General features: G+C 55.8%; 2 protein-coding genes across 2 annotated transcripts; both read right to left on the bottom strand.

Annotated features, from left to right (window-relative positions):
* Positions 1–11,808: 11,808 nt before the first annotated feature.
* RCCD1 (RCC1 domain containing 1) lies at positions 11,809–15,781 on the bottom strand. Its single transcript, XM_054387988.1, has 7 exons — positions 15,622–15,781; positions 14,700–15,063; positions 12,833–12,954; positions 12,502–12,632; positions 12,295–12,418; positions 12,132–12,161; positions 11,809–11,957 (listed from the first exon to the last, which is right to left on the bottom strand). Exons 1-7 carry the CDS (start codon positions 15,779–15,781, stop codon positions 11,815–11,817), a joined length of 1,074 nt encoding a protein of 357 aa, XP_054243963.1. The 3' UTR covers positions 11,809–11,814.
* Positions 15,782–16,155: 374 nt separating this feature from the next.
* On the bottom strand, positions 16,156–22,368 carry UNC45A (unc-45 myosin chaperone A). The gene is made up of 19 exons (XM_054388362.1): positions 22,268–22,368; positions 21,678–21,714; positions 21,411–21,586; positions 21,218–21,310; positions 20,818–20,985; positions 20,080–20,248; positions 19,669–19,839; positions 19,410–19,581; positions 18,880–19,180; positions 18,654–18,748; positions 18,438–18,579; positions 18,161–18,301; positions 17,897–18,024; positions 17,627–17,693; positions 17,395–17,508; positions 17,095–17,210; positions 16,876–16,993; positions 16,638–16,793; positions 16,156–16,471 (listed from the first exon to the last, which is right to left on the bottom strand). Exons 3-19 carry the CDS (start codon positions 21,420–21,422, stop codon positions 16,211–16,213), a joined length of 2,424 nt encoding a protein of 807 aa, XP_054244337.1. The 5' UTR covers positions 21,423–21,586; positions 21,678–21,714; positions 22,268–22,368; the 3' UTR covers positions 16,156–16,210.

Here is a 22,368-nt window from a genome sequence, read left to right as displayed (position 1 = left end):
CCTCCCCCCTTCCCTCCCCTCCCCAGCATTTATATTTTTCTTTCTGTAATATTCTACTGTAGTTGAAATCTTTTAAAACAAAACAAAACAAAACAAAAAAAAAACAAACAAAAAAATAATCAAGAGACTGGCTAGATAAGAAGAATCTAAGAATTACTAATATTCAGAATGTTTTAAACCATTGTGATGGCATGTTCTTGGGACAGACAATATCTTGCAGTGGCACAAACAACCGATGGACAAAGGAATACCTCAGACTATGCTGTGCATGCCAATCTTGACAGGAGAACTAGCTTGGCCACACCTCTTAGGTTTGATGCAATTCAATTACTGCTGCCTTGTTTCCTCCAAGATTGAAGTGTTCTGCACAGTGGCTCAGTATTTTCAGACGTTTTTGGCATGGGCTGGGGGGTACCCCTGTGACACTCTGCGTTACAATCAGTCCTAGAGCCGGGGTGACAGCGAAGGGACCCGGCGGTCGCTATGCACAATCCTGTGGTACAGACACTCCAGGCCCCCGCCGCAGCCCGCCTGCTATCCTAGTGGTTTCTCTGCTCTCTGGAAGTAGTCTCTCAGCCTTTGGTTCTCTAATGCAGCCACTCCAGGAGGTGGATATTTTTATAACGGTGTGTGTAATAATCTCCTTTTTCCAGAGGCTTTTTAGGGAAGGGATCATTCGTTGAAAAGGTTTGGGGCCGCTTTGCCTCTCGACTGCATTGCCCTGCCACAGGCTCAGACTGTTTGTGTGTCAAAGATGTCACAGAACGGCACTTTTTCTAAAGAGAAGTTTGATATTTTGTATGCTTGTTAAGAAAGTACAGTATTGGAGATTAAAGGTGGACAGCTGATAATTGAGAAGTATGGCAATTAATTTTTTATGTATATTACCTGTTTACTTGTACAATTTTATTGTACAAATTTACATGCAGCTTCATTTTCAAATGAGTCCTTAAAATAAGGAAAATCTTTTTAGGAAAACATTTAATTTTTGTATTTTTGATTTTAAAAAAAAAAGAAAAAAAAAAAAGGCATGAGTTATGTCAACTTTTTTCCAGTGTATTAATGAAGATTTTAACTTTTCATCAGGTTGAGTGTTTTCTTACTATATTCTCTGTTGTGTACGTAGCTAGCACATTGTGTCACTGAACTGTTTAAAGAACTTAGCATGTAGAGCAAAGCCTGTTTTGTGGAAAATCCTTATTCATTAAAAAAAAAAAAAGAAAACAACAAAAAAAAATCATCATGGCAGGCTTTCTGAAAAAAAAAAAAAAAGGAGGAAAAAAAGGAAAAAAAAAGTGAAAACATTTGCAATTCAGAATACTGTTTCTTTTGTATTTAAAGAAAAAAAGGTATTTTGCTTGCAGGAAAGAAATACTACAGATTCATTTTAATGAGAATCTTTTAAATGTATTTATCTTTAGGGCATCTGGGCATCTTTAAGCTGTTTGTCTTATGTCTTTATTGAAATAAAATGTACATAACATTACCTTTAGATATGCTTTTGTGCAGCCATGTGAGCCCTGGAACCAACCTCCCCCTGCCTTCCTGCTTTTTTTTTTTTTTGCCTTTTTTTTCTTTTTCTTTTTTTTTTTTCTTTAACTCCATGGGATGGTTCTGGAAATGTTGAATGGCTTTTGAAAATGGTCAGCTTGGATTTGAGTTGTTCCCTGCTTTTTGCCAGCTATGTATTTTATGTTTTATTTTTCAGTTGGAATTCCGCATCTGAAGGGTTTGATTTGGTTTTTAATGGTGCAACCTTGTTGAAAGTGGGATTCTGCCACCTTTCTTCAAGCAGCTGCCAGGACACTGCTATTTTTTGTGCTCATACACACAGATGTTTTACATTTCACTCCTCTGGCAGAACAAAGTGGGGTCTGTTAAGTAGCTCATTGCTTTTCTCCACCTGTAAAAAGAGAGGATCCCCTCTTCAAAGAATGTCTTTCAACACATGGGTCCTGACTTTGGCTAAAACCATTCTGAAAGTGCTTTCTTTTAGTTAAGGAAACCAAAGCATTCGTTGCACTTTACAGCTGGATCTGTCTTGTGATGATCAGCTCAGTGAGGGGAATCGAAATGTCAACTGAGGGCTTTAGCTCTAGGTAGATGCACAAGAAGAGTCCCAAGAGACTGCTTAGCAAACGTGTTAAATGTCGTCATGTGCTGCAAGTCTGGTGATTCTCATGCTGAACTTCCTTTGCAGAAGGACTCTGCTGCCTTCAAAATGTAAGTTCCTCAAGATGTTCAACACGTCTGGCATAAAGGGTCTTGGCATGAAGCAAAGCTATCATCCCTCGGGTGTTGTTTTCGTCTTGCTGGTCTCAAGGTGAGCATTCCTTGTTTCTCTGACAAGTCTGGACGGAATGGTGCACACCAAGACTGCCACTGCTAACTGGGGGAGTCTCCACCCCATGTGTGACTTGAGTTTTGAATGTAGAACTGCGCAACTGAAGCAGTTAACCTTGGAGCTGGATTGTTTCTTCCATTGTTACGTATTTTCAGAAAACACAACATCCTATTTCCAAAGCTCTCAGTGATTTCATTTGTGGTCTTTTGCTTGCTTGTGGTGATGGTCTGTTGATTTTTTACACATCCATTTGTATTCTAGGTTTGAGTATTCTCAGGTTTGGCAGCAAAATAAGGTCTTTCATACTTACTTCGGCAATACATGGTCAATTTTTTTTTTTTTCTTCAGTTGATCTGTAGCTAGAACAGCTTCACCTTAGTGCACCTGGCATCCGTTCCACCTTGGGTTCATGTCACTCCTGACTGTATAGGAAAACATCTTGTCATTGCTTCTGAAATGGATCAGAAAGGCTGAGTGTTTCAAGACCTGATTCAGACTGCCTCAAAACAGGAGCGCTATCAGCCAGAGCCATGTGAAGCAGAGACAGCTCCTTGCAACAAAGCACTTGGGTTTGAAGGAGAAGAGGTCATGGTGCTGGCTCAGTCTTCTGAGGGCAGCAGAGCTGCTGGAGTAGGTCCTTCTGCTCGCTGAGAGAAGCCAGTGTCCTTTTTGTCACATCTCCCAAACATGGTTCCTCCTAAGTACAAGGGCAGTCATGCTGACAGTTGGATTGGTGCAGCTGAAGAGGCATCAAGCCCTCGTGGAGAGAGGGGTGGATGAGGAGAAGGTGGAGTGGGTGGAAATCTCATCCACCTGTCTGCAGTGCTGTGGGCCTGCAGTCTGAAGCCACCCTTTTTTGTTGGGTAAGGAAAGCTGTCCAGCAACACCAGTATACAGTGACTCTGCTGAGGAAATAGTCACATTCCTCTGGCTTTCCTTCTGGCTGGCTTTCTGATAGTGTCAAATTGCAAACTGGACCTTTGTTCTTTAACTAAACCAACCTGAACCAACCACGTGTCATTAGGGTATTAAAGCAGATGATGGGACTTGTAACTTCTCACAAAAACCACCCAAGCCCCTGCATGTGCCAAGGAAGGGAACTGTGGCTGCTGAGCCAGTTGAGTGACTTCTGGTGCTCCTGAGTGAGGACTGGAGTCGTGCTAAGCTCACCTGAGCATGGGGAATTAGTCAAGTTAACCGTGCCTCCTGTTGTGTTCCGCTGGAAGGATGTGGAGAGCACGCCTTGGCAGAGCTAAAATCCCAGTGTAAAATTACTGTTTGCATAGTTGAAATCAATCCAGGTACAGATAGCTCAGTGAGAACTTGATAGAATTCAAGAAGTTGAAGACAGAAAGGAAAAATATACAACCTCTGGTCAGTTTAAAAGCTGAGAGTATCTACTGGTTTGCTCCAACAGGAGATAGGAGAAACTGATCACTTTTCTATGAAATTAATGTCTTCCACTGTCAGTAGTGTTAAATGAAACCAGTGTTCTTCTGGTGAAACAACTCGATGGGGCTGTGTGGCAAACATGAGCTGCAGTCATGCCAGGCCCACGTTTCATGACACTAAAGTTTAAATTCGTCAGGAAAGACCAACAGCAGAAGAAATCAAGCAAGGACAGACCCCGTGTGGTGAGTGTCAGACGTGGGGCACAGCTAGGCCATGGCCCTCATCTCCTCAGAATGAGCTAGGAGTCTTTGGGTTTAGGAGTCAAATGTCTCTCTCTAGGGGAAATAACCCAGCCCAGGAGTTCTGTTGCATCTTCAGCTGAAAAGGACTGGAATTAAAAGGGAATTTAAAATCTATCCTGTGAATAATCTAATGCTGGGTTTGAAGGCTGAACAGAAGACCTGGGCCAGCAGCTGAGCTGCCCAGCAGCCTGAGCTGGTAGGATGCTAGGAGCCTTTCTCTCCTGTTTTTCTTTTCCTCCTGGATCACTTTTGCTACCCACCTCCTGAGCCTGTGCTGGGAGCTGATCCAGCCAAAAACCAACCATGGAAGAATACAGGAAGAGACTCTGGCAACCAGAGCTTCAGGCCTTAGGTCAGCTCAAGCTGCTGGGGAGGGGAAGCGAATTGGAAGTTCACAGGGAGACAATTTTTTTTCTGGAAAAATAATTGTCACATGAAGCTGGGGAACAGCATCTGGAAGATGCTCTAAATGTTCAATTGCACCAACCTACATCACATCAGACTCCTGTCTTAGGCTCCTCATCTTTAAATCGTAGACAAGTTGCTATATGGCTGATGAGACACAGCACAGCTGTGATATCTCTTTGGCTGGTAGTCATTTTGTAAAAAAAAAAAAAAAATTTATATATATATATAAAAAATAATAAAAAACCCAACCCAGAGCCATTGGCAGCAAACATTTTTGTTTGGAAGCAATCAAGGGTGGGCTGCTAAGGATTAACCTGCATGGACTTTGTGAATCACATCAATGGGTTTTGCTTGTCTTGACCATGTTATGTCAAACTGCTTTGCTTTGGTTGGGGTTTTGGGTTTGTGGGATTTTTGTTTGGGTTTTTGTTTGTTTGTTTGTTTGTTTGTTTTTTATATACTTTAAAAAATATCATTGTGTCATTAGGCTGAACCTTGTGAAATACAATGGGAGGGGAACTCTTGTTCTACAAACCTGTGTTTCTTCTGCAGTCATTTCTGGTACCTAGAAATCATAAATATTTGTATTAAATATTTATGCTGTGGCTACTGGGTTAATGATTTTTAGCTGATAGCTTTCACTGAAGGCTCTTTTCTGTAAAGCAAGACAATTCACATGGCAGTTTTCAGCCTTTAAAAGGGGAGGGGGAGAAGTCTTGTCTGTGCTTTAAAGGCTAAGAAGGCCAAACAGGAACAAACTAGATGCAGTTTCTCTACTTGGGTTGTTACAAAAGATTCTTGCCTTGAGTCTGATTTTCAGGATGTGAATATCCCCCTGGATATCTTTTGTGAAATGGCCACAGGGCCACATTTGCTTCTTTGTTTTGTTTTTTTAAGTATTATTATTAATTTTTCTTCCCAAGCAGAAGCCTTCAAACTTGAGGACTGGTTTCCTATTAGCACTTCTGACTCAGAGCTGTGCTGGGAAGGGTTTTTATCTTTGTCCCTTAATTTCCTTGTCTGTAGGATGGGAATAACACTTAATTGTTTCAGTTCAAATGTTGAAGGTACTTTAATTGTGCTGTGCCAATACCTCATGTTTGTGCACTTAGCATGTTCCCAGTCACTGCACACTTCTGGGCACTTCCAGAATTACCCTTTCAGCACACTGGGCTTGGGAAGCTCTGCGTAGACTTGGTGAGGACGTAGCTGAGGATGTGATTCAATACATAGCTGTGTCTCTTATTTTTGTTGCCTGTTGGGTACATTTGGTATACCCCCCACCCGGCTCCAAGGTAGAGAACAATGACATCTTTCCTCAGCCTCCTTTTCTCCGGGCTCAACACCCCCAGTTCCCTCAGCTGCTCCTCACTAGCCCTGTTCTCCAGAACCTTCCCCAGCTTCACTGCACTTCTCTGGACCTGCTCCAGCCCCTCAATGTCCTTCTTGGGGTGAGAAACCCCAAACTGAACCCAGGAATTACAGTTCAAGCCTTTGTTCTCCTTGTGTGGACACTTTGCACCACAGGAAAGAAGCCAACCTGTATCTCTGTGACCCGGTGCTGCCAGCCCCCTCCCGTCTGGCATCCAGACAGGATATCTGCTCCACTGGGTACGGGCAGCACAGGGGAGCCTCCCCCCACCCCACAGCTGTGCAGAAGTGATTGTCCCCTGCACTGGGCACTGGTGAGGCTGCACCTCCAATCCTGGGGTCGTTTTGGGCCCCTCCCTCCAAGGAGGACATTGAGAGGCTGGAGCAGGCCCAGGGAAGGGCAAGGAAGCTGCTGAAGGGTCTGGAGAACAGGGCTGGTGAGGAGCAGCTGAGGGACCTGGGGCTGTTCAGCCTGGAGATAAGGAGGCTGAGGGGAGACCTTCTGGCACTCTATAGCTCCCTGAAAGGAGGTTGGAGCCAGGTGGGGATCAGTCTCTTCTTCCAAGGAGCAAGAGACAGGATGAGAGGAAATGGCCTCGAGGTGCTCTAAGGAAGGCTTAGGTTGGACCTGAGGAGCAATTTATTGCCCCTGACAGTTGCCAAGGCCTTTCCCAGGCTGGGTAGTAGCTGAGTCCCCACCCGTGGAGGCGTTTCAAAGCCCCATATGGAGAGACGGTGCTGCGGGACAGGGTTTGGTGGTGACCTGGTGGGGTGGGATAAGAAGTGGACTCAAAGGTCTCTTCCAACCCCAACCATTCTGTGATTCCCCCGGGACAGCCCCGGGCCTGTGGGGGGACCCTACGAGAGCCCAGAGGTGCCTGAACGTCCCCCCCAAGCCCCGTCCCTCCCTCCGCCGCCCGCCCTGGCCCTGCCCCGCCCTGGGCGGGGCGCTGGGGGAGCCCCGCGGGCGGGGCCGTCAGTCCGCCGCCGTCCCGGCGTGTCCCGCGCTCGACGCTGCTGCGGCCGCTCTGGCGCCGCTGCCTCTCACCGTGCCCGCAGCCAGCGCCGGCGGCCGCGACTCGGCGGGAAAATGGCGGCGGAGGCGGCGGATTCGTGGGGTAGGTGGTGGCGGCCGCAACCCTCTCGCCCCCCCCAGCCCTCTCCGCTCGCCCTCACTCGCTCTCCTCTCCCCTGCAGACGCCGACAGCTTCGAGGTGGTGGAGCCGGTGGCGAAGCGGCTGGTGCCGGCAGTGGCCGTGGACCGCTGGGCCGGCGAGGATGAGGAGGACGACGTGAAGGTGCGGCCGGGCGGGCCCTCGCCGGGGGGCGCGGACACGGGGCTGGCCGCACGGGCTGGTCGCGGCCAGGGGGCGGCGAGGAGCGGATCGGGCCCGGGCCGGGCCGCTGCCATGTGGGGCCGCGTGTGCAGGGCCGCGGGCCCGCGGCAGGGCAGGGCAGGGCAGGGGAGGCCCCGCGGCGGGGAGGGAAAGCCTCCCGCCGGGGCGATCAGGCTCGTCGGGCCGGAGGGATTCGCCCGGCCGCGGCGGGGAGGCCCGGGCGGGTGTCTGCGGCTCCGCCTGTGTGGCAATGGGTGTCGGGTGCTGGCGCTCCGAAAGGGCAGCGGCGGTGACAGGTGCCGAGTCCGAATGCCAAGTGGAAAATGAGGCTGCCTGTGCCCCCTGCCCCTTAATCCCCGCTCGGGGCGGCCGCTTCTGCCCGAGGTTTGTCCCTGCTGCGTTGGGCCTGCAAGGGCAGGGACAGACAGACAGACAGACAGACGATTTTCTCCCCTCAAGAGGCGTTTCCTGATCCCCGATGGATCCTCCTGCACCTTCCCAGCTGCCTGCCGGGCTTCTGGGCACTTTGCTGTGGCTGGCTGCTTTCCCCTCGATCTCTGTAGCCTTTCAGATTCTCACTTTTGAGTCTGGTGAGACGTTTGGTTGGGTTGTTGAAAGCAGTGCTCTGTTTGTGCTTCTGCTCTGGATCAGACACTCTGCCGTGTAGCAGTGTGGCTTTTCCACTGTGATCCTCCTTCTTCACACCCCACAGCCACAGCTGGAAAGTGCAGCAGCCTCAGTGTGCAGTTCCAGATCACTTAAGATTTGTTTACTTAAGGCATTATTTGAAACTGGAGTTTACTGTGTCTGTGTGGAATTGGCATTCAACTGTGAGGGTGTTCCCTTCTGGTGCTTCTGAAAGCAGACCTGCCTTAAAAGCTGCTTTTCTCCTGCTGATGTGCAGTTGTCCCAAAGCAAGCCCAGGGGGATGAGTGGTGGAAACCTTGGTTTGCTCCATGTCCATATGGACTGTGAGCAAAGTGGTGCCAGGGAACATACAAGAGCTTGGGGACTGTAAGGGGTCAACTGGCAAAGACCTTTTGGTTTCAGATCAAGCTGCTGAAGTATTCTGGTAGACAATTTGATGAGGTGGTCAGAAGTGTGAAGCTTTCTGAAGTAGTTTTGTTCCCTGCTGGCTGAGGACTTGTTGGGTTTGTTATTTAGGCCACTGAGTGTTGCCAGAATCTCTGAAAAACACCAGCATGGGTGTCCTTGGAGCCTAGGGTGGTTTTCCTGTTATAAATAGTGTGGAAATAGTTCACCTTCTCTTCAAATAAAGCAGAGTTCCATTTTGGGGCATCACAGGCTGTCCATTTCCCTGCTTACATCTACCAGCAGCCACAGCCTGTATGTCTGTAGGTGCCACACTGCAGCAGGCAGTGAGTGAAGCTGCCTCTGTGTACAGCAGCCACAGCCACTTGTGGAGTGGTCAGCACATGGCTGTGTGCAGGTGGCTGATGGCTGTGTAGCTTGGACTCTGTCCCTAGGAGGCTTCTCCTCCTTCCTTTGAAGGTGAGACTTTGCTGCTGCAGTAGAGTCCAGGAGCCTGGGCTCTGAAGGGCTGCCTGCTCTCTCCAAGACTCATCCTGAAGCAGCTTTCTCTGACTGCACTAATGAAGGACCCAAACATTTCCCACATGCAGTAGGAACACAGCTGCTTCTCCCCAGAGATGAGGGCTTTAGTGCTGGGGCTGCTCCTGGAGAGAAGGACCAGCCCAGCAGAGAGAGCTGCTGTGGTGTGCTGTAGAAACACTGAAGGGCCTGGGAGGTAGCTGCTTCAGCTCTAGGAGCTGTGTTTGCACCTAGGTGCTGTGTTTGGGTGAGTCCCTGCAGGAGAGAAATGATGTAAAGCAGAGGCACAAAGTGTTTACTGCATGAGGTTGGTCTTCCACCTCGTGGGCTGTGTTTTATCTCTTCAGGCTCTGGAGTTTATTTTGGAAGATGTTCAGGTAGTGAACTCAAAGGAACTGTTGGGAAGCTTCCGACTTCCCCAGGTTTAAAATTAGCATCTTCACCAGTAACAAATCCCCTCCCAGTGCTACCCTGAACACAAGTTCCCCAGAGGACAGGCCTCCTGCCAAGGAATGTTCATCTCTCTGCTCTTGGGCAATTCAGTGCTGGGCACTGGGCTGGTTGTCCTCCAGGACACAGCTCTGGCATGGGGCAGCCCTTTGAGAGAGAGCACTTGGGTTCAGCTGGGAACCTAAAGGCTGAAGATTCTGTCACTTCTCAGTTGTGTCTTCTGGTTTGGGGGCAGAATGGGCAGTGCTGGAGTTGCTGTTCCTTCCCAGTCCTGTCTGCTGGGGTCTGGGGCAGAATGGGCAGTGCTGGAGTTGCTGTTCCTTCCCAGTCCTGTCTGCTGGGGTCTGGGGCAGAATGGGCAGTGCTGGAGTTGCTGTTCCTTCCCAGTCCTGTCTGCTGGGGTCTGGGGCAGAATGGGCAGTGCTGGAGTTGCTGTTCCTTCCCAGTCCTGTCTGCTGGGTCTGGGGCAGAATGGGCAGTGCTGGAGTTGCTGTTCCTTCCCAGTCCTGTCTGCTGGGGTCTGGGGCAGAATGGGCAGTGCTGGAGTTGCTGTTCCTTCCCAGTCCTGTCTGCTGGGTCTGGGCAGAATGGGCAGTGCTGGAGTTGCTGTTCCTTCCCAGTCCTGTCTGCTGGGGTCTGGGGCAGAATGGGCAGTGCTGGAGTTGCTGTTCCTTCCCAGTCCTGTCTGCTGGGGTCTGGGGCAGAATGGGCAGTGCTGGAGTTGCTGTTCCTTCCCAGTCCTGTCTGCTGGGGTCTGGGGCAGAATGGGCAGTGCTGGAGTTGCTGTTCCTTCCCAGTCCTGTCTGCTGGGGTCTGGGGCAGAATGGGCAGTGCTGGAGTTGCTGTTCCTTCCCAGTCCTGTCTGCTGGGGTCTGGGGCAGAATGGGCAGTGCTGGAGTTGCTGTTCCTTCCCAGTCCTGTCTGCTGGGGTCTGGGGCAGAATGGGCAGTGCTGGAGTTGCTGTTCCTTCCCAGTCCTGTCTGCTGGGGTCTGGGGGCAGAATGGGCAGTGCTGGAGTTGCTGTTCCTTCCCAGTCCTGTCTGCTGGGGTCTGGGGCAGAATGGGCAGTGCTGGAGTTGCTGTTCCTTCCCAGTCCTGTCTGCTGGGGTTTGGGGCAGAATGGGCAATGTCATCTGTTTCAAGTACAGATGAAATCGTGCCAAGGGAGGTTCAGGTTGGACACCAGGGAATATTTCTTCCAGAAAGGGTTCTCAGGCACTGGAACAGGCTGCCCAGGGAGGTGCTGGAGTCACCATCCCTGCAGGTGTTTAAAAGCCACATGGAGGTGGTGCTGAGGGCCATGGTTTAGTGGTGGTGGCTTAGCAGTAGTGGTGGGATTGGACTTGCTGATCTCAGAGGCCTCTTCCAACCTCAGCAGTTGATGGGAGAGCTGCTCTCAGCAAGGCTGTGTTGACATGGACTGGAAGGTGCTGGCAGTGGCTTTGTTCTAGATAAATCTGTGTGAGGCCAGCTGAAGTCCTTTCAAGTTCCAGGCTGCTTTAGTGAGGGTGTTTGGGAGTACAGATGCCCTCTGTGAATTAATGATCAGAGCAGAGAGGCAGCACTAAAGCCATCTTCTGTTCCTCCAGGAGAGCTCCCTGGAGTTTATGAAACATGGGGACAGGTGGATACTTGGTGCTCACCCCAGTGAAACCAAACAAAACCCTGCCCAAGATATTCACCATCTGCTGCTGCTGCTTGAAGACAAAGCCTTGGGAGAGGAGGGAGACAGCTCCCTGTAGCTGGAGAGCTGCATGTCTTGGCACAGCAGGCTGAAGAGTGAGTCCTCAGTGGGCAACCTGTTAGTAGTTTCCCTCAGTCCTGTGAGTACCTTCAGGCCATGGGCCTGGTGCCCTTCTGCTGAGGTTTGCACCATCAAATGCCTGATGTTCAACCTGGCTGTGAAGGACAGGGCAGGGGCGAAGGCAGGGAGCTCCACACAGTAACAAACCCTTAATTAGATAGGAGCCAAACTGCTGCTGCTCCAGATTCAAGTCAGCTCCTTGGAATGTTAACAGAGGAGCTGGCAGTGGAGTGTGAGTTTTGTGAGAACTGGGCCTTGTCAAGTGCAACCTCAAGCCTGCAAGTGGAGATGCAGCAGGGAACTAAAACTGGCTGCCTGTCAGATGTCTTGGTTTAGTTCCTGGTGTGTGCATTATGTGGCTCTTGGTGTGTAGCTTAGATCAGTCCTAGAGCACTGATTTCCACCTGCTGGGCCACTCACTCCAAGAATATGGAGGGGCTGGAGCAGGCCCTGGCTGCAGGCTGGGCATGGTGGTGAGAGGCCCCCACACCAGCTGCAGGACTGGGGATCCCTGGGGGGAACTGGGGGCTTGAGCAGTAGGGCACTTCAGGTAGGGCAAGCAAGAGCTGTTTTATATAAAATAGATGTTGTAGAAAATAATGTTTTAGAAAAATAATTTTAATAAAGGTTGCAATCACTGTTCCCAGCCTGGCTCTCTCCTGTCCTTAGCACGTGTAGGGCCACAGCCCAGCTCCAGGCTGTGAGCCCTGTTCACTGTGGGGGGCCTAAACCACACCAGATCGTCCTGGGAGGCTGCCTGCCCATCCCTGGGAGCAGAGAGAGGCCAGGGTCCTGGCAGCAGGGGGGCAGGAGCAGAGCCTGCCCATGTCCTCCTCATGGCTCCAGCACACAGACGTAGGTTGTCCAGGGCCCGCACACGACCTCCTCCACCCGCAGCCCCTCAGCTGCCAGGTACTTGACAGGGCGTGGCTGGTCAGAGCTGGCCTTGTCCCCATGTCCCAGCTGCCCGTATTTGCCTGCAGACACCACAGGGGCTGGGGCCTCTGCAACAGCCCCTGGTACAAGCAGCTCCAGCCAGGAGCCTCTGGCAGGGCTGTGCCCTGAGTCCTGCAGTGCATCACGCAAATCCCAGCAGCCAGCAGTAGGAAGCAGAAGACAAAAGCTGCTCCTGGAGGGTTGGCATCACTTACCCCAGCCCCAGGTGTAGAGCTCACCCCCTCCTGCAAACCAGACAGCACACCTCAGCCTGCACCCAGACTGGTGCCAGCCTCTGCCCCGCCTCAGGTGGCCCCCTCCTGTTGCCAGGCAGCACCCAGGGCCAGGCTGGTGCCTGTGCCCCTGGCAGGGACTCACGTGTGACAGCAGCTGTGTGCCGGGACCCACAGCTGACCCTGCTGACCTCCAGCTGCTGGGGCAGATCCAGCAGGGCCGGGAAGGCCTGGATGGAGATGAAGGCAGCCTCGGCCCCCGGCTGCTCCTGGCACGGTGCCACCTCAGCGTGCCCTGGGGAGAGCCAGCTCTCAGCTGCTGGAAGAGACCAGGCCCCACCAGGCTGGAAGCCCCAGCAGCAGCAGCAGCACCCTCACCTGCACCTGTGTCCTTGGCCTGTGCCTGCTCTTCCGCCAGTGCTTTGCAGGGCAGTGCCAGCTGGCCAGACTCGTTCCAGCCCCACATGTAGAGATCTCCTGCCTCTGTGGGGGGCAGAGCATCAGGGGGGGCTGCAGAGCAGAGCTCAGCCCTAAACCTCCCCAGCAGTGGCAGTGTCTGTGTGCTCCAGGGGACTGGCACCAGCCATGCGTGGCACAGCACTGTGGCACTGGGCTCTCCTGCGACCAGGGTCACAGAGGACAGTTCCTGCTGGAGCCCCCCTGCACCCAGCACAGCCTCTCACCACTGATGCTGGCCGAATGCCACCCCCCAGCTGCCACTGCTGTCATGGGCACACCACCCAACGCCTCCACCAGTCGTGGCTGCTGCTCCGACTCCAGGGTGCCATGGCCAAGCTGCCCATGCCTGTGAGGAGACACAGATAGCACCAGGGGCTTTAACTGCCACAGCTGGGTCAAAGGCAGAAAGAACTGGAAGGGTCTGGAAATGTAAAACAGCTTAGCGTCACAGAGCAGAAGAGCCCTGGGGAATCATCAGTGTCTGGGGACAGGTGGTGGAAACCTCTGGTGACACAACAGCACTGGGAAGAGCTTTCCGCAAGCTGCAGTAACAGAGGGGCTGCAGAAGCTGGAGTGGGGCCAGCCCCTGACCACCAGCTGCTGTTGCTGTGCCAGGAGCTGGCATGTGGCAGAGGGAGCTGGCAGAGGAGTCTTGTCAAAAAACAAAGCTTAACCGTGGCTCTTGGTTTATCCCCAACACCTAACCCTAAAGCGTGCACACAGGCAGCAGAGCCCTTCCTCTGGCAGGACAGCAAGAAGGATGAGATCACAGAATCACAGAGTGGTAGGCTTTGGAAGGGACCTCTGGAGATCATGGAGTTCAATCCACCCCTGACCACAGCAGGGTCCCCTAGAGGTCACACAAGAGCATGTCGAGGTTGGTTTGGAATGTCACCAGAGATGTTGACTCCAGTACCTCTCTGAGCAGCCTGCTCCAGGGCTCCATCACCCTTCAATTAAAGAAGTTCCTCCTCGTCTTTGGACGGAAGTTCTGATGTTCCAGTTTGTGCCCAATAATGAAGCATCTGTGAACTCTGCAACTGCTGATTTACACTGAGCTGTATGGTTGCTCTTGGGACCAGCTGGCCAAGAGCCCAGCCAGCAACAAGCAGAGGATGGGGCACAAACCACTCCTGAGCCAACCAAAAATACCAATGGTGGCTGATGAGCAAGGCCATGTGGCTCTGCTGACCATCTTTGGTGGGTCTGTCTTTCATAGGCAGCGAATAGAGAGGCACCTGTAATCCCATCCCACCCCATGGAGACCAACAACAACTGAGAGAGCTGAGCCCAGACTCATGGACTGACACCTTAATGCCAAGCCATGCAGGAGGGTGAGGAGGAATGGGCTTGTGCCTCAGACTTATGTCCCTGCTGCACCCCACAGCCCTTCCTCGAGTCCCCACAGCCCCTCCACACCTCAATTGCTGACACCAAGCAGTGCAGGGAGGTCAGGAGGGCCAGAGCTGCACCCTGAGCCTGGGTAGTGCCGGAGGGAAGGAGAAAGGGAAAGGGCTGGCATTACAGCAGCTGTATGCAATTGAGGTGAGTTAATTGCATTAACTCATTATTGTAGCACACTAATTGCTGTGAGGAACAGCAGGATTAGGAGGTAAGGAGCAGTGTACTCACTGGTCAGTTAACTGCTCCTGTGATCACTTTATTATCTCACCCTGTTGACTGATCAACACTACAGAGGCTTCAAGGAGTTTGTCTTTGCCTCGAGCTAATGAAGGGGCTCAGACCCCAAGGGAGCCCCTCCCATTGCCATCCTCTCACCTGAATCCCCTACATTCTCCCTGGTGTCCTTTCTGTACCCTCTCTTGATTCTCTCTGCACCTCCCCAGCACCCTCAGGATCAGTCCCTGCAATACCTTCCCAGCTTCAAGCAACCCCACAACCTTAATCCCCCACTGCATCCCTCTTCCACCTCCCCTCATAGCCCCCCAGTAAACCTCCTTCCAGCCCTCCCTGCTGCCACCCTTCTTCTGCAACCCCAAATCCCCCCTGCATCCTCTCCGTACCTCTTGTACCCACTATGCTGCCCCTTGCATCCTTCCCGTGGGGCATCCCCGGTACCCCGGAGCTCACCTGCCGCCCCCCCAGGCGTAGACCTCCCCGGCTTCTCCCAGCATCAGGACGTGTTCGTGGCCCAGGACGAGTTGCCGGGCCTGCACCGCCCCGGGCAGCGGGGTGAAGAACGGCGGCCGCGGCGCGGCGAAGCCTCCGGGCAGCAGCGGCAGCGGCGAGGGAGCAGATCCTGGTGCCTGGGTCTCCGGCGGCAGGTCCCGGCTCCAGGCCGGTGGCTCCGTCACCCCCCGCAGAGCCGCCGCCCGCGGCCAGGCCCGGGCCGCCGCCGGGCCCCGCAGCACCAGATGGGTCTCGGAGGACAGCGCCTCGGTCCATCCCGGCAGCGGTCGCCGCAGCCCCGCGCCCCGCACCTCCAGCCCCGCGCCTGCCGCAACGGGAGTCAGACACCGGGGCGAGAGTGGAAGCGGCGCTCGGGGAACAGAGGTAGCCCGGGGGGACAGGCACCGGACGGAGCTGCGGGGACATCGGAACCGCCGGGGGGGGACAGAGGTAGCCTGGGGGGACAGGCACTGGGCGGAGGTGCGGGGACATCGGAACCGCCGGGGGAGGACAGAGCATCCCTGGGGAACGGGGACATCCCGGGCAGGAGAGGAGAAGCATCCAGGGGACAGGGGGACACCTCGAGGAGCTAAACACTAAAGGATGACAAAGGACAGCCGGGGACAACCCCAGGGGACAGGGATGGGGACGTGGGAACAGCCAGCGGAGGGCGGAGACAGACAGGACCATCACGGGGTACCGGAAGCTCCGGAGTGCACGGGGACAGCCTGCTCCGCAGGGCCACAGACACACGTCCCGGGGGAGCCCGGGGACACAAGGGTACCCATCGCAGTGGTTCGGCTTCAGGGGAGAGGACGGCCGGGCCAGAGCGAAGGGACAGCGGCATGGGGAAGCGGGCAGCTAAGGGCCGGTGGGCGCTCACCGGTCTCCACGACCACGTAGCTCCAGGCGGGCCAAACGCGGCGGATCCCCCCGGGGCCCGGCTCCAGCCGCCGCGGCTCCGGGCCCAGGCCCGGTTCCCCCGCCGCCTCCTCGATGCTGAATCCGAACACGACCCAGTGGCGGCGGCACGGGGCCGCCATGGCGGGGCGGGAAGGGAAGGGGCGGGCCGGGCGGGAGGAGCCGGACACCCGCAGGGGCTGAACGCGCCGGGAGGAGCCAAAAGCGAGACGGAAGGAACGCAGAGGGGGTAGGGGAAGGCGCGAAAGACACATGAGCAGAGTCCGGGCCGTGGTCCAAGAGCAGCTTTTAGTGCAGTGGCACCGGGCGGACCCGCCGCCGTACTGGGCCCCCAGGCCGGCCCTCCCGGTTAAGGCAGACGGTGGCGAGGCAGTGGCGAGCCCCCTCCTCCCCTCGCCCTGGGGCGCTGGGCAGGCAGCCCCAGCCCCAAGGCAGTAGCAGCGTGTGCCAGCCCCTACGGGTGGCCGGGACCGGCCCGGGGCATGGCCGGCCCAGAGCAGCCAGTGAGCCCCAGCCCGGGGCAGCAGGTGTAGGCAGCCCACCCAGCCCACTCACTCCTGGTCCGGGTTGGGTTTTATGAGGCCGTAGGACACAGCCTGGGCCAGGCTCTCCTGAGCTGCCTGGGCCACACGTGGCTTGTCCTGGTCCTTGGCCAGCACCAAGAGGATCTCCAGCATCTCACTGGCCATCAGCTGCTCAGCCACTTCCCGGTCAGCCACCACCATGTTCATCACCACCACAGCCCCACGCTGCTGCAGCTCAGTGCTGGGGCTCAGCAGGAGGGCCTGCAGGATCTCCAGCCAGTGCACTGTCTGGGGGGAAGCAGGGCTGCCCTCAGTGCTGCCCTGCACCCCCAGCTCACAGGTAGCACAGGTTGCCCCAGCAAATTGGGCCAGCACCAGGACACCAGGAGAGGGGACGTGGGACACTGGGTGTTGTCCCAGAGAGTGCTAGGCAGGGGTGCCCCATGGCACTCACCACTTGGGGGATGCGCTTGCAGATTGGAGGGTGCAGGGAGGTCAGCATGGCCAGGGTCCCTGAGGCTGCCCGCCGCAGCCTCTCATCCTCCTCCCCACTGTACAGCACCATCAGCTTCAGTCGGTCACTGCTCTCAGCCAGGAACAGCTCCTGCACCTGCAGAGGAGGAGGGTGAGAATGTGTCAGGGGGGTGCAGGGGAGCCAGAAGCCCTTAGCAGCCGCCCAGCCCACCCCTCACCTCCTTGCTCATGGCCATGTTGCACATGCATTCAGTTGCAGCCAGCCGGATCAGCTCATGCTCCTCAAACATGTACCCCTCAATCATGGGCACAGCCTTCTCCTTCAGGATCTTCTGCCTGCGGTGCGGCAAGTGTGAGAGTTCTGGCCCAGGGCAGCCCACCCGGGCCAGGCTCCACCCCTAGCCTGTCCAGTGCTATGCCAGCCCCACTGCCCTTACCGCAGCCTCTCGCTGATGCCAGCCAAGTTGGTCAATGCCATCAGCCCCTCGAAGTTCTCCAGGCCTGTGCGCTGCAGGTGCAGGAGGCTCACCAGGGGCCGGACCACCTCATAGATCTGTGGAGAGAGAGCAGCACAGGGCTCAAACGTTAAGTGAGGGGGAGGGAGTCCCAGGCCCAGCCAAGAGGCAGAGCTGTTGCCACAGCCAGGCCTGAGCCTTTGTGGGTAACATCAGGGGCCTGCCCCATGTTGCTCCACAGGGACGGGCAAACCCACGCTGCCCACAGTGGGGACCCCTCACCCGCTCTCCAGGGAAGGCCATCTCTGGGTTGGAGGTAATGGTGATCTTTGCCAGGGCCTGAGCTGCCTTGGTCTGCCCCACCTCAGTGCCCTCCAGGGACAGTGGGATGAGAGCCTGGAGACAGCAAACAGGTCACAGCAGCCCCAGTTTCCCCACAGCCCATGACTGATGGAGCTGAATCACAGGCACCCCCACCGTTCCCAGAGCCCCACAGTGGGGCCTGCCCCCTCACCTTGCCTCCTCCCTGCGCAACCACACCACCCCGGTCCTCTGCCTCTGCCACCAGTGCCAGGAACACCCTGGGGACAAAAGCAGAAGCAACTGGAGTCAGGAATCTGGTGCAGTGTGTTCCAACAGCACCCACCCAGACAGGTGTAGCAGGCCCAGGCTCCACCTGACTCCCGCTGTCCCCCTCCATCTCCTGGCAGCTCACATCCACCACAGGCACAGACCATAATCCCAGAACCAGCCCCCTCCCGGGCAGCCCCTGGCACAGTCGTACCTGGAGATCAGCTCCCGGCAGGAGTTGGTGAGTGCCAGGTTCTCACTCTTCACCATGCAGGACAGCGCCGACACCACGCCAGCCCCCAGCAGCTTCTGCACCCGGCGCTTCACAAAGCCTGGCTTGTCCTGCTCGAGAAGACATCAGCTCAGTACCACCGACCTGCTGCCACCTGCTCCTCAAGGTCCCAAGGACACTCTGTCTCCAGCTCAGGATCCCAGCTCTGCCCACCCACAGCCTCCCTGCCAGCTGTGTCCTGCTCACCTTGGGGTGCTGCTCTGGGATGTGCTGCTTGGCATACTTGGCCAGCTCCACCATCTGGGGGTCCGGCTCCTCGTGGTCATAGCTGTTGGTGCAGTTCACCAGCGTGGAAGCGACAGCGTAGAGCACACTACTGTCCTCTGACTGCAGCGACAACCCATCACACCCACGGTGGAGAGAACAGCCGACGGCTCAGGCCCACCCAGCACCACCACACCCACAGCCTCCTCTGGCAGCTTTCCCCAGCGCCCAGGGCCCCACTGCAACAGCCACCACGCACCCTGGCCAGCTGGAACATGGCCTGCATCGCCGCCTTGTCCTCTACAAACTCCTCCTTGACGTCTGCGTCAAAGGTAAGGTAGGCCAGGCCCTCCACAGCCCAGCGCCGCGTGCCCGCATCGATGGTCTCGTTGCACAGCCACCTGTCAGAGGGTCCTGTGAGCCCAGGCTAGGGAACATCCCACCCTGCTGCCCCCTTTGCCCTGGCACCACTCACTTGCGGCACTGCTTGGCCAACTTCATCGTGGAGCCCTCAGCAAACTGCTTCATGCTGAAGTCGGTGCCTCCAGCAGAGCCCAGCTTGCAGAGCCCCTGTGATGTGGGAATGGGGATGGTCAGCTCCAGGTGCCTCTGAGAGCTCCCCTGCAGGGAGGGGACAGCACTGGGGACCTGTGGGCCTCAGGGCCACCACCCGTAGGCTGGTGCCGCCCCGGTGTGCTCACCACGAGCGCGCGAATGCGGATGCTGTCCCTCTCGCTGTGCTTGTAGATCTCCTTCAGCAGGTTAACGCCGTTGGTAGTGATGAAGGAGGCACGCTTGGCCTTGTCGGCAGCGTGGATCAGCGCCTCCACTGCCACCAGCTGGTGGCCCTCAGAGACAGAGGCACAGAGGGACAGCACGCTCTCCATGATCCCACTCAGCTCCAGCACCCTGTTCCCAGCCTCTGCAGGGCCCTGCAGCAGGCACGATGCCGTCTGGATGGCCCGCAGCTTCCCGGCCAGCTCATGCCCCTCAAACCAGCTCCTGTAGGGAAGTCATCAGGAGTGAGGAGGCTGATCTCACCCTCTACCTCTGGCCACACACAACCCCCTACCTGCTGAACCCCACCACAGCAAGTCTCTGGAGCTCTTTCAATCTCTTTTCATCACCAGAAGCAAAAATTCCTGGGGGTGTGGCTGCTGCTGCCTCCCCAGCAGACTGCTGGCTCTACAAGGCCGATCCAGCTCTCCAGCCCAGGGGCATCCAGGCTTACCTCACGTAGTCCTCACACAAGTGGTGGAAGTTCTCCCTCTCAGCATCATATTTCAGGTCATCATAAAGCTTGCTCAGCAGAACTGAGGCATTCATCCGGCTGTTCTTTGTCACAGGCAGGCTGCCAGGAGTGCCGCTCACAGAGCTTCCCACCTCCAGGATCTTCTTCAGGCCTACAACAGGAGGTGAGAAACCCCAGTGAGAAGCAAAACCAGGCGTGCAGGCATAATTAAGGGATGCTGTAGGCTGCTTGTGCTCACCCTGGTCAATCACCCAGAGGCTCAAGCTGTTGTCAGTCTCCTTTGGTGATTTTCTAGGCACCACCTTGATAAGCAGGTTGAGGGCGTTGTCACGGCCATGTGCAGAGGCTCCTTCCAGCGCCAGCAGCTCCAGGAGGTGCTTGATCAGCAGTCTCAGGTCCTTGGAGGAATCTTTCAGGAAGAGACAGTGTGCAGCAGTCAGCACCCTGGGCACAGGCCTCATCCCACTGTGGTAAGGCTGGCAGGAGATGCTGCCATCGCCCTAAGTTCCCATCTCAACTTTCCTGGACCAGGGGCTCTGGCAGGGAGCAGTGACATGGTGGGCAGTGGGAGAAGAGCCCACCACAGCTCAGTACCTCCCCAGGGCCCCTCCCCACCCCAGGCCAGCCAGCTAGGACCACAGGCACTCACCCAGCACCACTGCATCCTCCTTGCCACGGAAGTCCTTCTGCAGTCCCTCCTTGAGGGACTCGAACATCACATGCAGCAAGTTGCAGGCAGCCAGAGAAACCTGCTCATGCTCCACACCCAACACTGCTGCGAGACAAGGCGCCCCCACCTTGGCCAGGATAGCTGCAGTCTGCAGGTACAAGCACGATGTCTGATGGAGACCTCAGACGCTTCCCAGCATCTTATCACAGAATCACAAAATTGTCTGGGTGGGAAAAGACTTTAAGCTCTTGGAGTCCAACTGTTACCTCAGCATCGCCAGGCCACCACCAAACCACATCACTCAGCACATCTCCACACCTTTAAAACCCCATCAAGGGATGGGGACTCCATCACTGTTCTGGGCAGCCTGGGACTGGCCTTGACAACCCTCAAGAGGAAGAAGTTGTTCCTCCTAAGAATACATGTCCAACCTAAACCTCTCCTGGGGCAACTTGAGGCTATTTCTTCTTGTCCTGTCCCTTGCTCCTTAGGAGAAGACACCAACCCCGACCTAACTCCAAATTCATTTCAGGGAGTTGTAGAGAGCCAGAAGATCTCCCCTCAGCCTCCTTTTCTCCAGACTAAACAACCCCAGGTCCCTCAGATGCTCCTCACCAGCCTATTCTCCAGACCCTTCATCAGCTTCCTTACCCTCCTCTGGTGGCAGCTTCCCAGGGCCAGGCCCTGGCATGGGAGCTGAGTGATGCTGGGACCTACCCGTGAGCGGTGCCCAGAGCACAGCCCCACCAGCGTGCGCAGAGCTGCCAGCATCAGGTCAGGCTGGGCAGTATCCAGCAGCTGCATCAGCAGCTGCGCACCATCGCTCTGGAAGATCTTCTCTGCCCCGGCCTCCTCTCGTGCCAGCACGATCAGGTTCTGTGCAGCCTTGGAAAGGAAAGTCTGGGTCATTCCCTCTCCAGAATGCAGCCCTCTGTGGCAGGGAATCTTCCCAGCAGGAGCTGGCTGGGCAGCCAGCACAGACACAGGGGCCTTCCTTTGCCCCCAGTCTCCAGGGAGCATATTCTGCTGGTGGGAGGCCTGGCCTCACCTGGGCAGTACCCTTCAACCAGCAGCACCACCTGGGACCACCGTTCTTCCCCCACCCCATTGCTCAGACCTTTTGCTTCTTATCTGCATCCTTTTCTTGAGGATCCAGCAGGATCTGGAACATCTGCTCCACCTTTGAGTCCGTGCAGGACATGGTCTTCATCTGAGGCAGAGCAAAAAGAGCAGCTTAGTCCTCACTGCTTGGGGCCCACCACACCAGCCATGGCGTTTCAGAGCAGTCCCACACACTGCCCCCAGCTCACTTTCTCGTGCATGCTGCTCCCCAGAGCACGCAGGGCCTCCTGGAAGGCTTTGTTCTTGGGTTCCAGGCTGACACAGCGCTGCAGGTCACTGACGGCCTGGTCCAGGCGGCCCAGCTGCTGCAGCGCCTGGCTGCGGCGGAACAGAGCCTTCACGTCCCGGCCGCTGACTTCAATGGCTGCGGGCAAGCAGCAGGTCCCTGGACTGCTCCGCTCTGCCCAGGCAGGCAGCACAGAGCCTGCTCCCCTGCCAGCCACCACTGACACTACCTTTGGATGCATCAGCCTCTGCCTTAGTGTAGTCCTCCTGCAGGGAGCCAACAAGAGGGAAATGCTCAATGTGCTGACTCTGAGGCCTCGCTCTGCCCAGCCCGTGGCAGGCAGCAGCAACATCTGCTGCTCCAAAGTGGGAAAACAGCTGTGAGCATTGGGGATGGGCACAGAGTCACTCAGGACAGCAACCAGCCCAGCAGGATATGTGTCCTTCCCGGAATGCAACACTCATGGGGTCCCTGAGGAGCACCTAAAGCTTTGCAAGTGCTCCTGCTCTAGTTAAGGCCCTGAGGTTCCCTGTGTTGTTTCTTGTCCCATGGTGGGAGATCAGAGATGCTGCAAGTGCTTGGGAGACAGCCCCAAAAACACGCACAGTCTAGGCCTGCAGTGGGCCTGCCAGGAGGCAGGACAGGGTGCAGCGCCGCCAGAAGGAGGCAGAGAAAACACCAGAGAGGGCCCTGCGCTGGGACTGACAGCTTCAGGCAGCCGGTAAAGGCGGCTGGGCCAGGGCAGCCAGCAGCAGCACCACCCCGACACGCCGGGCAGGCTCCGGCAGGCCCCGCGGTGATGCCCCACCCTGCTCTCACCAGCTTCAGGTAGCAGGCGGCCCGGTTGCGGTGCAGCACGGCTCGCTCTGGTTCGGCATCGCAGAGGTTCAGCGCCTCTGTGTAGGCAGCGAGGGCGGAGG

This window comes from Indicator indicator, chromosome 16, assembly GCF_027791375.1.
Source record: "Indicator indicator isolate 239-I01 chromosome 16, UM_Iind_1.1, whole genome shotgun sequence".
In the NCBI taxonomy this organism is placed as follows: domain Eukaryota; kingdom Metazoa; phylum Chordata; class Aves; order Piciformes; family Indicatoridae; genus Indicator; species Indicator indicator.
Note: the sequence above shows the minus strand (reverse complement) of the source record. Positions and strands in the feature narration are given on the sequence as shown.